The following is a 14224-nucleotide window of genomic DNA, read 5'->3' on the forward strand; positions in this document are numbered from 1 at the left end:
AAGTCAAAATAGCAAGAAATACCTGTCTTCAAGTGATCTACTTTGTATGTTTAACATCATTTGCTGTTACTGGTTCGTCTTGAGATAGTAATGTATCTCAAAATATTAATAATAATCAACCCCTTGTTAGCGAGGGCATTATGCCTTGTTTTTTTACCTGAAAAGTTGAATCTGACATTATAAAAATACTTCTACGCTTTTCACAGGAAAATAACTAAAGACTGTTTTTTCTTATAACTGACTGTTCTTATGTACTTGTTCTCATAATGGAAGAGAAATAGTATTTAAGTTAAATCAATGGTGTTGTTAATTTAGGAAAAATAAAGAGATTTTATTAGATTTCTTGAAATACAATTTTCCATTCAGTATTACAGAGAAAATAAGCCACAGCTGGATACCTTAACAGAATTTCATACAAAACAGATTACAGTGAATATTAAGATATTAGCCAGTGTCTTTAAAAGGGATTGTGAGGACTGTTGATGGTGTTACATCTTGCAAACAAGACACTTCTAAGGACTTGTTTTAGTCTTTTAAAATATAGTGCTCTTTCTCTAATGTATTGTTAGCTGGTGCTTTAAGTATTAATTATTGCTGCTCTTTGTTTCCTGTGGTGTTCTTTCACACTTGTAAAAAAAGAGTCCATGTTTTGATTATTTTTAGTTTCTCCAGGTTATAAATGCCACGGTAGTGTCAAGTAATCTTTTAAGAGATGCAGGGAATCTTTTATACTCTTTTTTTTTTTTTTTTTTTTTTTTTAATACTCTATGTTTATACTCAATCACATGCTCTGTAGTATGTGGTGTATTATTCAGGTGGTTCAGCAGGATGTGATGGTTAGCCTGAAGCTGTTGATATCCTAATTCTTCTGTTGTCTCATACGTAATTTTCTACCTTCTGTTTCCAGAAGATGAGTTGAAAGTTTGATTTTTTTCACAAAAAGCCTGGTTGTGAAGGACATGTAACTGATATTCTTTTTGCTCTAGTTACCAGTGCTTTAATAACTTACAGACAGTCTCCTCTGTGGATCGTTTTTGTATCTTTCCTTTCAAACTCTTGAGGAAAAGGCTGTTCTAAAGATGGGTTTGTCTCACTGCTCTACTGTACTGGCAGAATGATTATATTCTGCTTGCCATTAGAGGTCTGGGAATTAATGTAAAAAAAATCCAGAGTCACTCAGGAGGTGGTTTTCAGATAAACAGGCAGGCTTTTTTTTCCCCCCAATGTGGAGGCAGGTTGGTAATTATTTTTGACTAAACTTGATCTATGAAACAATGTTTTTTTCCTAATGAAGTGGAATATTTGATGTTCAGAAGGTTCTGATACAGGCAGTACTTCAACATATTTTAAACTAAATCATGCAGGTGCTTCTTGATCCTTTGAAATCTACATGTGAAAGTTCTTTCTCTCTAGCACATTGGTAATAATTTTAACTGCACTGGAAAAGACATCTTCAAAGGTTAAATGTATTGATTTTTTTTTTTAATGTTTTTGTATTCCTGTTAGGAGTTCAGTGGGCAAATTATTTGTTTCAGAAATCATAAATCAAGTTTTATGAATGTAAGTTTTGTATCTTAATTGGGATTTATTTAAAGAGAAAATAACATCAGTATGCCGTTTCAAATCAAGATAGATGAGAACTGTAAACAATATAGCAAAAGGAAAATTTTTATTGGATTTTCCACTTTACTGATTTTTTGTTAGTGATTAAAATATTTCAAAATGTAAATAGAAAAGTATTTTTATGTTTACAGAAACAAGAAGAAATGCAGCTCATCCATTAATTGTTTCCTGACTTTCTTTCATATTCTCATGCAGATCATCTAGGTTGAAAGATTTTTTTTTTTTCCCCTGCTAGTCCCTATCCTTCCTGTTGCCATTAGATATCATGCCTTCTGCTAGTGTAAATGTACCTGTGCATGCTTCCAAAACAAGTTCTTTCTGAAGTATGTGGTTTGGATTAAAAATTTTTCAAATCCTCCTGATGGAATTGGAAGAAAAAACAGATAGACAGTTGTTCTGATAGATCTGCAGCAGCAGTACTCTTTAACAGTGCAGTGTGGGATGTATAGAATCAACCAATTCCACTAGACTTTTCATAGAACTTTGACATAATTAAATTTATGCATAATGTGCCTTAAAACTTTATGCTAAAGCCACTTCATAAGGGAACAGCAGTATTTACTACATAACTAAATTCCAGGGAAATACAACTTTAATAATTCACATAGATATGAAACACTGTTCTTTCAGTTTTTAATGTCCTTTAGATTCAGTAAGCATGCTTACCATTGTACCATGCTTACCAAACCAGCCATCTTGCATATATATACTGAACAAGATCAAACCATACCTGATATCTTGGATAACTGAAGGATAACTTAAAGGATAACTGCCAAATGCTAAAACCTGAGATTCATGAAATGATGTTATCATATCAACTTTATTAAAATGAAGAGTGCATTCACCAATGCCATGGACTCAAATATATTGGAGGAAACTTGTAGATCTAAAAATAATTGCACAAACACCGATTTGAAATCTTGCCCAGGCAGATTAGAGAACTGAAATCCTAAATTCTTGCATTTTTTTGTTTTTCAAAGCGGTTTTTAGGGCTTTTTACTTTTTTTTTCCCCTCCCCCCTTATAAATGTTATAAATCCATCATACCACTGGTCTTCCCATCTTTTAAAGGGTTTTGTGGACTTGTTGCTGTTCACTGATACTTTTATTTCCACGCTCATCACTTGCTGAGGGTAATAAGCCTTGTTTAAGCCCATCATTGTGGTTTTGTTTCTCTTTTCCACCTCTTCTGTTTTACAAAGATGGAAAAGTGGACACTGAGGAGGTATCCTCTCATACATCCCCATGAGCAAATAAAAAAAAAGGGGGGGGGGGGAGCCCAAGAGAATTAATTCCTGAGTTTTTGTTTCAAGCTGTTAGCAAATTTAGGATGATGTCTCTAGGTCAGTTGCATTTGGTTTGCTTGTGAAGGTTATTTCTGCAAGTTAACAAGTCAGGAAATTTAGGACCTTGACTTGCATTCTCCTAGTAAACTGCTAACAAGTTATCTTTCTAGAAATATTGAGATGCTTTGGATTTGTCAAATATCTGTGAAAGAAGATAATGAAACATTGTTTGGCTTCCATGTTGATAGCAGGAATAAGACACAAATTGTTATTCTTGAGTTGCATGTGTCTTCCTTGATGGTCAAAAACAGTTTCAGCTTTTTTTCTGCAAGATTTGTCATGCTGTTTATGTTCTTAGTGGGTCGTCCTCTATTTTCTCCAATTACTTAAAAAAGTTTTGGATCTTCATTTGAATAGATTACTTTAAACAATTTACTGAATTCTTCAGTTTCTAATTGTATCAGCATGGAATTCAGGAAGAGAAGTTCTACTTCATTATTACATTACTCGAAAGTTTCTAGCATCTTCTGTGTTGTCATTTTTATCAGTCTTAAAACTTGCTTCTAAAGCCTGCCAGTGAATAGTTCCTGGCAGCGAAGGAGGCTGAAAGAGGTAGGAAATATTCGTGTGATTCTTTTCTCCCTTGCTTGGCCTCACTTAATGTATGTGACTCAGTTGAGTCCCCTGGAGACTAAGTAGACCTGTCCAGCACCAAGCTGGCAGATCTGTCTGGCTTGTCAGAGAAAAAACACTGGGAATCAGTCCTTGTGCAGACTTGCATCTTTCCATCTTCTTTTTATGATAGCCTCTCTGATTTCTTCAAAGGGTAAAAGTAGTGTCCCTTTAGCCAATGCAAGAAGGTGTTCAGGGAAAGTTAGCTTAAATCTTTTAATTGTTAATTTAAATCTTAACTTACTTTGCCAAAATGGATCACATAGAGTGCTTTCTGCGGTAGTTCTTTGACTGTTAGTGAGTTGGTAATGAGCACTCCCAGGCTTCCACTAGCATACACCTGAATCTTGAGAAGAAGTCTGACCAAAGTGAGTTTCGTGTAAGCATACGTAACAGCAAGCTTGTGCCATTTCTTTTTCTGTCTGTGCTTTTGTCAAGAGAAAACGCTAATTCCTGAACTTCTGTTACTAAGGTTGTGATAGCCTTCAATTCAAGAGAAATTCTATGCTCAAAACCATATATAAATGAAGCAGAAGGGAAATAAAATACTCTTGGATAACCTCATTGTCCATTTCTGGAATATTATCTGAGCAGTTTAATGGGTAGGACTCGAATCACACATGGAAAGATTTATTAGCTCTCGGTGCCTTCTGCAGAATACTCCCTCTTTGTGGTCTAGTGTCTTGATTCTTCACAGTGTGCCTCTGCGTTTTATTGGCCTGTAATATAGCATACCTTTACTGGTACTGAAGGCTTTTTCTTGAGTTATATAGGGAAACTGAAGATAACAGCAAAGTGCTTTTTAGTCCAGTAGAGCCTTGTAACACTAGAATAGGAAGAACTGATGGGAAAGGAAAAGACAGATGCTTCTTGGGATTTTCAGGTGACACACATACGCATCCTGGATGCATTAGCATAGCTGTAGCAGTTTCAGATTTGCTAAATGGGGGGGAGAAAGTGGAAAAAGAAGAAAACACTTGGATGATCACCATCAAAATTTAAACAAGGTGTACAAGCCTCTATGCCTGAGCTGCTTGTCTGGCAAACTGGTACTAGCACAGCCTTACTTCGTGGAATGATGAGCCTATATAAAGTGTTTGTGTTGTTGCTTATCTAGGTCATAAAAGAAGATGTATAAATGGGATATCTATCTAGCAAATAATCATGTAATGAGCTAGGGGTTCAAAATGAAAGGTTAAAGTTCCCTTTTTGGTGAGCTAACAAATAATTAAAGTATAAACTTAGCAACAGCATTATATTCTGCAGTCATGTTTGTAAGGAGCAGAGCAGCCTTACAATTGCTGCTCTGCCAGTGTCTTGCTCTCACCACTTCCGTTGGATATTTGCCAGGGAAAATTCACTAGGCATACTTTCCCTGTCCTTTTTAGTTAAGCATTTTGTTTCATCCTTTTCTTTCCTCTTGCTGTATAAAGCTGTATTCTTGCATTCTCATCTCCCCTTCCATCTTAGTTTTTGGGTGTTTGCCTTTATCTTCCTTTTCTGTGGCTTTTGTTCACAAACAATAATAAAGGTGCTGCCATTCCTATTATAGTTAGTAAATAACTTTCTTGGTTTAGAGGAAACATGGTCTAAATAATATTTTTTTTTTTTTTAACATGGAAGTCTGCAGGCATAGAATATTCCAGAGTCAAATGATTGTCAATGTTCAGCTTTTACTTTTTGATGTGTGGTATGTGGGCAGTCTTCCTGAAATGAGCTGTTTTCTGAGAAAACTTGTCAAACTTAACCATGCTAACCTGTTACAACTAATGGAAACTTACTGGTAGCCTAGAGGAGTAAAAGGGTAAAGTAGAATTAGTTGCTTTTCATGAGCAAAGGCCTTTATGAGAGAAATTATAGTATTTCTGTGCAATACACCAGGCTTTATCATCAAAACCAAAAGTCTGTTTTATAGTAATGATTGTGAAAAATTAGTAGTTGAATTTTGAGTAATGTTGCCATTATTAACTTCATAACCACCTTATTTTAGTAGTGTTCTGAGTGAGTTGCAAATATTACATTTGTTTCATAAATAGAATGTGGAAAATAGTAGATGATGATCAAGTTGCCTTACGGTTGTTTGGCTTTCTGAATATCTGGGGCCAATTTTTACCATCTTTAATGTATAAGCCATGTGGAGGCAGCCGGTAGAGAGGAACACAAAACAAACCTTATGTCGTGGTTTAACCCCAGCCAGCAGCTAAGCACCACGCAGCCGCTTCCCCCTCCTCCCTCCCAGTGGGATGGGGAGGAGGGGGGAGGAAAAAAAAAAAGGTAAAACTCGTGGGTTGAGAACAGTTTAATAACTAAAGTAAAATAAAATATACTACTAACTAAGAATAATAATAATAAAGTAATAATAATAATTGTAATGAAAAGGTATATAACAAAAAAAGAGAAATAAAATCCAAGAAAAGACAAGTGATGCACAATGCAGTTACTCACCACCCGCTGACCGATGCCCAAGCAGCGATCCACCCCTCCCGGCCAACTCTCCCCCGTTTATATACTGGGCATGATGTTCTATGGTATGGAATATCCCCTTGGCTAGTTTGGTCAGCTGTCCTGGCTCTGCTCCCTCCCAGCTTCTTCTATACCTGCTTGCTGGCAGAGCATGGGAAACTGAAAATCCTTAACTTAGGATAAGCGCTACTCAGCAACAACTAAAACATCAGTGTGTTATCAACATTATTCTCACACTAAATCCAAAACACAGCACCTGTACCAGCTACTAAGAAGAAAATTAACTATCCCAGCTGAAACTAGGACACCTTACAAGGGCAGGTCTTTCAAACTACAGTCAGCTTTCCATTCCTGTTGACAATTTGGTTTAGGATTATTAGTGAGCCATAGGTCTAATGCTTTTACAGGTAGTGCAAGTGTAGCAATAGTTTAGCTCCTCTTCCACATGTGAAGGCCAGGCTGATAAATCATTGTGTCACCCCATACGGTGTTCATGGTATTGGGAGTGCTAGGGTGTGTTGTGGAAATGAGTGGTCCTGCCCACAGCCAGCCTGGATCTGGCTGCTGCTGCTGAACAGGACCTAACAAGCCAAGCTGAAATCAAGCAGCCTTCTGCAGAACCGCTTGGAGTGTCCTCCTTACACTCTCCAGCACTCTGGGAGAGCCTGTTACCTGAGATATTTATGGAGCTCGCTTGGGTCTGGTGGCCCTCTTGAGATGCTTTTGACACTGTGGTCCTCCAGTAGTTTTGTCTAGGCTCGTGGTGTCACGGACTACCCCAGATAAAAAATCTGGAAATCCTTTGATCTTTTCAAAGGATCATTTTAAGATTCTTTTGTCCCTTACTGGTGCTCTCCCAGGTGAATGCCGTAGAGATGCTAATATAAAATATTTTATTAATGTCACATTCTGTGCTTTGAATTTCCTAACTTTGCTATTTCCTGAATATGCAGTCAGAAACACTACCCTTTATGGATTCTGGAGCCATACCCTTTTTCATTGCAAATTGTTTGAGACTTAGTAGTAGATTACTGGTTACAGTAATAGTAAATGTAATGAGAATAAACCTTGTTGCCAGATTGGACAAACCAGTTTTAAGGAGACTCTTCAAAAGCTTTCCTGAGGAAGTTGTCATGAGAACTTCTGAGGGGATGAAAAAAGGGAGAGAAGTGAGAAAGCAGTATTTGGGTATTAAACTGGGTGCATATGAGTGTCCTCATGTGATCTGTTTATTCACAATCAGGTCTTGGCATTTAATAGTTCTCTGCAAAAAGTAGGCTGATACTCATTTTTGTCATTTATCCAGATATTTTAAAATTAATATTTTTTTAATGCTCTTACAGAGAGGAAGATTCAGAAAGTGAGAAAGATAAGAAAATCTGGTACTATAGCACAAAGATACAGCTGGCAGAGTTAATTGAATGCCTAGACAAAGATTACTGGGAAGCTGACCTATGCAAAACTCTGGAAGAAATGCGTGATGAAATTCATCGGCACATGGATGTGACAGAAGACCTTACTAATAAAGCAAGGGGCAACAACAAGTCTTTCCTTTCTGCAGCAAATGGTAAGAATGTTGTGTTTAATGGGAATAGATGTTACACTTTGAATCGAATACTAGTTTATATTTATTTTATTGTAAGAGGTTTATAGAAGTTGATGGAGAAGCATCATGCAGGTGCCAGCATGGCTATGTAGTGCTGACTTATTGTAGGACTATGTATCATGTATCCCAGGGTGTCCTGAATGATTCGGATTCTCGATTTGCTTAGGGTGTGCCAGATTGTGATCATTCCAGGTGTTGGAGTGGAGCTGTGTTAACTGTCAAATGTTTCTTGATGTACTGTCTTTTATATATATGTATGTATATAACTCCTCATAAACATTTAACAATCCAACAGGAGTTGGAGTGGCAAAAATATTAGAGCTCCAGTATTTGCTCCAATATTATGGAAAATGTGGAAGAATGCACATCTCCTCTGCAGTTCCCCACCAACTTAATTTATCTACCTTGGAGCAATAAATAGCAATATAAATCTGTGAAGGTTTGAACTTTAGTTCTAGGGAAGATGTGAAGATTTGATATTCAGGTTTAAAAATGGATTTAAGTCATCACAATATAAATACATTACTCTGAGAAATCAATAATTAAATCTTTGGAATTGTTTCTTCTAAGTGGGGAAAAGTGGTAAGAAGTTGGATGTTATCTTTTGTCTCATTAAAAGTAGTAGTATTTATGTCATGTTATTTCTGCTCGGTTGCTCTGTAGGTGGTAGTTTGTTGTTTATTGATGACAACATACTTTCTATTGTAGATGAAATTTTGGACATTATCAGAGCAAGAAAAGGAGAAATAGTGGAAGATAAAAACACAGCAGATGATGAAGCAGAGAAGGCCAAAAGTGATGTTGATAATGACCAGACAGATGCTGAGAGAGGCAAGGAAGAATCTGGAGACCAAGATAAAACTGAGGAAACACCCACTGAGCAAGATGCGGAAAAAGTGAAAACAGAAGGTAAAGAAACTATGATTGTGCTTTAACAACTTCATTTAAGTAACGTGAATCTTTGGTTAAGATCCTCACATTTCTTTCAGTGTTAATGTGATTTTTTTTTTTTTCTTTTTTTATATGATTCTTTAAGTTATTTTTTAAGTAATAGGTGATACTTGTCAGTTCCTTTGTGTTTGTATATTATAATTGTTTCTCTTAAGTAATTTCACCAATTTTCCTACTTTTCAAATTAAATACAGCCAGCTTGTAGATACTTTGGCTTGAGGTACAGGTGGCACTTACAGGTTGTGATCAACATGTTTGTAGTAAGCAATATTACATCTTTTTAATGTTGTTTTCCTTGTCAGAATGAAATAGTTTGTTCTTTGATTCTGAGACAATACTATCTCTAACTACTAACTATAGGGGGAAAAAAAAAAAAAGGAAAAAGCTCGATGTTTTTCAGCATTATCAAACAGACAAACAAAGCTGCTGAAGTTGCTTTCTATGGATGATGCCAAATGACATCCTAAGACATACTAAAGAATATCCCTAAAGTTTTGTTGTGCGTTTTACTATAGAGGCAACAGTCGTTGGGGATAAAAGTAACTCTGTGACATCAAGCACTGATGACAACAACACAAATCCTTCTGCAGGAGACACTAGTTGCTCTGAAGGGAAGAACGCAATGGGGTGTCAGTCAGAAACCCTTGATAGCAACAACGTGGCAGAGAAGAAGGTGGCATCAGAGCTCCCTCAGGAACTCTCAGGTACAGAAGGCACTGTTACCAATGCCTCTGTAATTTGGGGAATCTGTTAAGTTTTTCTATCTGGTTTGTCCACTAAAACCATTCACAGCGTATATCACTCATGCTGTTTGCTTGCAGTGCCATCCTTTACTGCTACGTTGTCATTAACATTTCAAAGTTAATTTTCTTGCAACTAGTGCTTGAAATTTGTGGCCCTCTGTGACATTAGCATTTGTTTCCATGCCTTCCAAAGATGACTGTGGCTAAGCTTTTTATGTTCTATTTCCTGTATATTTTATTTTTCCATAGTGATCCATAATGATTTTTAGCATCCTATCAAAGTTTATTTCAAATTCTAATTTGCTGCTGGCTTGTTTATTATTTTAACCTCTCATTTACTGTATAAGTTACTAACAAACAAAGTATTTTCATTCACGTGAGTAAACCATCGCACTGAAATGTCAAGATTAAAATTGTCGTGATAGGAATTTTAAACAGATTTCAGAGTTACAAGCACAGAGGCTCTTGTTGTATTTTAACATGTTTTGTTGTGCCATGTCAGTGATTCAAAAGTAGTAATATACACTATTTAATTAAAAAAAAAAAACCAAACCCCAAACTTTAGATTTATGAATAAATGGGACTTGATTAGGTGTAACATAAATTATCAGTGTACCATTTTAGAATTACATTCTATTACATTTATAATTATATTCTATTACAAGCTTTACTACATAACCAAATGTTATTCTAAACATCTGATTACTGTTAAAATGATCAGAGTTTTATTTTAAGTTCTTAAAAATCTAAAAATACTCTAATCTGTGATGTAGCCATACTCAGTGTGTTATGTTTTAAAAAGTGGTAGTAAACGTTTTCTCTCCTACAGAAATAGTTCTTCATTCAGATACAATTGCAGTTCTTGAACTTGCAAATGTGAATGCATCCAAACCTTGTAATAAACTTTGTTGATAGGAGGAGAAAATGGAAGTTAAGATTAATCTGTAATCGGGAAGCCTCATAATACACTTTTTTAATACAGAAAACATCCTAGTGCATGGGACAAAAAGCATACATTTTAGATATTTGACCAAATATTTTTACCTGTTCTCATATTTTTTTTTTATTCCATTTTAAAGTTAAAATAACTGTATAGAGGTTTAATGGAAAAGATACATATCCTATAACTTTGTTCCAGGCACATTTATGGATTTGTATTTTATTTTACAGATTCACTTATATATTTATCATTATTTTTTTATTATACTTTCACAGGTACTTTTCTCCTTCCAAAGCTTCTAGCTTATTTTTAAATTAGTGGGCTTTTTTTGTAGGAAAGTGTATGTGTGTGTGTATGTGGAGAGGGTTCTTCCTCAAGTCTAATTTACTGTATTCATAGTGATACTTGTGTTCCTATTATGAAATTTCAGTTTGAGACACTCATTTCAGAGGGAGGGAGAGATACTAAACCAGTATCAGTGAGGCAGTGTCGTGGTTTCGGCTGGGATAGAGTTAATTTTCTTCTTAGTAGCTGGTACAGTGCTGTGTTTTGGATTTAGTGTGAGAATAATGTTGATAACACACTGATGTTTTAGTTGTTGCTGAGTAGCGCTTATCCCAAGTTAAGGATTTTCAGTTTCCCACGCTCTGCCAGCAAGCAGGTGTGCAAGAAGCTGGGAGGGAGCAGAGCCAGGACAGCTGACCCGAGCTAGCCAAGGGGATATTCCATACCATAGAACATCATGCCCAGTATATAAACGGGGGAGAGTTGGCTGGGAGGGGTGGATCGCTGCTTGCGGGTGCATCGGTCAGCGGGTGGTGAGCAACTGCATTGTGCATCACTTGTCTTTTCTTGGGTTTTGTTTCCTTTTTTTTTTTTGTTCCTTTTCATTACAATTATTATATTATTATTATTCTTAGTTAGTAGTATATTTTATTTTGCTTTAGTTATTAAACTCTTCTCAACCCACGAGTTTTACCTTTTTTTTTTTTTTTTTTTTCTTCCCCTCCTCCCCATCCCACTGGGAGGGAGGAGGGGGAAGCGGCTGCATGGTGCTTAGTTGCTGGCTGGAGTTAAACCACAACAGGCAGCTACCTCCAAAGAGGGGGGAAAATAAGAGTAAAATGCAAAGCTAGGCGAGAATGTGTGTGTCTCCATCCTTGTTAAATGCAATTTGGATATGAGTCTTTTATTAAGAGTCTAGTTTGGGTGCTTCCACTCTCCTCCAAACAGCAGGCACCACAAATAGTTCCATTTTTCCTCTAAAAAGGGAAATGGATCAAACAGTGGTGGTCACCCATTTGGCAAAGTCAGAAATCAAGGTGCATTCAGGTTAGGGATCTTCTAAGAGTCCCAGAATATTTACCTAATCGTCTCTGCTAGGAGTGAATATTTCACAAAAAGGAGGTTTTGTTCTGTCACCTTTCTTAATAACAACAGAATCGCTGAAGTTTTGGAAGAATTCTAGAAACAGAAAAATCTTGTATTTTTTAAACAGTTAAGCTGTGTCTATTTTGCACAAAATGAAGATGACGTTATGAGGGATGGTGGCTTGTTCCTAGTGGGAAGCTGGAGTGATTTATTTCCAGGTAGCTGCAATTCACTGATGCTGTAGTCGAAAGATCATACTCGTGCAGTATACCTTAGCAACAAGTGAGGTGGCAATAATGTCCACAGCTGTCAAGACAGACAGTAACAAGGACAACTGAGGACCAAGAACCCATTTATCTTACTGAGCTTGAAGCAACATCTAGCCCCATCAGATTGTAAGAAAGAGGCTGATATTTTAAGTTTGCAGAGGAGAAGTTTAGATATAGAGTGGTGCCAATTGAACTGAAATCTGTGGGATTCCTCAGAATTAACGTGCTGAAGAAGAGACAATCAAAGACTCGGTGGAAAACTGGAGGGGAACTGAAAGGTGTATGCTTTGAGGAACAGCTAAAGCACAAGAAAAATCAAAAGAGATAAAATCATAGAAGCTGCAGGAAGACCAAATTTCATGAAATCTGCATTCTAAAAGCAAAACAAAGTCTCAGGAGAGGGTTCTCTGTGTGTGCATCTGTAGAAAAAAATTGCATTTAAAATATATTCTTATTTCATCCAAGTATGAATTTCAGTTCTTCAGAGCTGTAAAAGTTGAAACTGCTTGAAACAGAACAAAAAAATACTTTCATGGATACAGTGCTCTGGAGGGAATTAATATTTTATGGGTATTTCTTTCCAGTCCAGCAAAAGATGTTCATGTGACTTTTTTGTGTGTGAAAAATTTAAAACTAGAAAAAATTGCATTGATCCAATTTAAAAGAAAAACTAAAAATGAAGTTGTTCTTTTGTAGAAGAAACTGGTCAGATGATCCCTAGCAACAGTAGCAGTGCATCTGCTGCACCTCTACAGTCAGATGTTGAAAACAGCAACGGTAGTGAGTTGGGCTCTGGGCAGAATGACTCCATTAAGATGCCTGATGATGCTGAAAATGCAGAGAGGGGATCCCAGACTTCAGAGGACATAGGTAATAATAATAGTGTCTCTAACTTTCATTTTATGCATCTTTTCTTTTTACTTTATAACTCCCGTACATCAATAGAAACCTTCCAATTTTTAAGTTTGTTTTAAAAGCCTTTTTTTCCTGGGCAGGAGAGAAATCTAATGGTGAAAGAAGTGATTCTCCAGGCGCAGGAAAAGGCACGCCAGGTTCGACGCGAATGCTCACAAGATTACGAAATCCAGATAGCAAGTTGAGCCAGATGAAAAGCCAGCAGGTTGCTGCTGCAGCACATGAAGCAAATAAGTTATATAAAGAAGGCAGAGAGGTTTGTGCACATCTTGGAAAACTCAAAGAAGTACGAAAACTGTTTCAGAAAACTGATAATATTTTTAAAAATAAAAAAGTTATTTTGGCAGACTATGGAGGTACTTAAAAATAAAAGTAGTAATAATAAACTAGCAAATGGTGAATTGGTAATATCACAGGAAGCTTTTTTCCTCCTTCTCCTTTGCTCTTGCTCTCTTAGTTGCTGTCTACAGAGTGGTATGACAGTGACCCAGTGCACCTCCTTTCCTTTAACATGCTGGTCATAAAAGTTAGAGAATTGTTTACTCTATAGCCAGTAATAAGTTATATGTGTTTTCTCCCACTTCTGTCTTCAAAACTCTCAGAACTGGTGTGCCAAAACTACAACTTCACAGTGGTTTGTGTTTGATTATTGTTTGAATAGCTAGGTAATAGCCACATTTCCAGTTCATAACAAATCTGTACTGGCAGAGTATGATCATTTGAAGACAATCATTGCAAAATTGTAGCACTGCTTGATGCAGACAAAATGAAATCTCTCTCAAATGTCTGCCAGTTGGTATAAATTTTTTGTATGGCTGTAGATTGTTTGTTGGTTTTTTGGTGGTTTGGGGTTTTTTGGGTGGTTTTTTAAGTAGCCCAGTTTCTCCAGGAAAGAAGTGTTTGAATGGTAAGAGTTCGTTGCAGTTAGTTGTCTGCATGGTTTTGGTGTATTAATTTTATTTTTGTTAACTGGTTTTCCTTGTAAGTTAGCATTTAGCATATTTATTCACAAACCTCTCAAATTTGGAACTCAGTTATGAGTCATTAGACCAGTGATGTTATCCATGCCATGTTTTCAAAGTCAAAGATATTTATTTGCTTAACTACATGTATGAATTCTGTGATTTACCAAGGAAGGGTTTCACAGAAAGCTTACTTAAGTTTAGTGAAGCTGTTTTCCCGAAGCTGTCTCCCTCAATAGGCGTAATTCAGAGCAGCAAAGCGGGTTCCTCTTTGACTTCCTGAGGAGCCTGGATGGTGGTTTTTTTAATGTCAAAGTTGATCTTTGGGAATATCCTAACTCTATACACAGTCAGTGACGAAGTACATGTATTTAGTATATCGGATAAACAGTTATTTGCTTCTACAAACTGATGCAATGTATTT

General features: G+C 36.4%; 1 protein-coding gene across 6 annotated transcripts in view; it reads left to right on the plus strand.

The window, feature by feature from the left end:
• Positions 1–14224, plus strand: part of BPTF (bromodomain PHD finger transcription factor) — a 58988-nt gene that overhangs the window by 14407 nt on the left and 30357 nt on the right. For 4 of the 6 annotated variants that reach the window (XM_050908579.1, XM_050908581.1, XM_050908582.1 and 1 more), the window contains exons 3-7: positions 7387–7610; positions 8358–8558; positions 9116–9304; positions 12620–12793; positions 12919–13094. In XM_050908579.1, the coding sequence (XP_050764536.1) occupies positions 7387–7610; positions 8358–8558; positions 9116–9304; positions 12620–12793; positions 12919–13094 (964 nt within the window). Of the gene's footprint in view, positions 1–7386; positions 7611–8357; positions 8559–9115; positions 9305–12619; positions 12794–12918; positions 13125–14224 lie in introns of all 6 variants that reach the window. The other 2 variants (XM_050908583.1, XM_050908584.1) reach the window with 2 other exon arrangements.

This window comes from Gymnogyps californianus, chromosome 19 (assembly GCF_018139145.2).
Source record: "Gymnogyps californianus isolate 813 chromosome 19, ASM1813914v2, whole genome shotgun sequence".
Classification (NCBI taxonomy): Eukaryota; Metazoa; Chordata; class Aves; order Accipitriformes; family Cathartidae; genus Gymnogyps; species Gymnogyps californianus.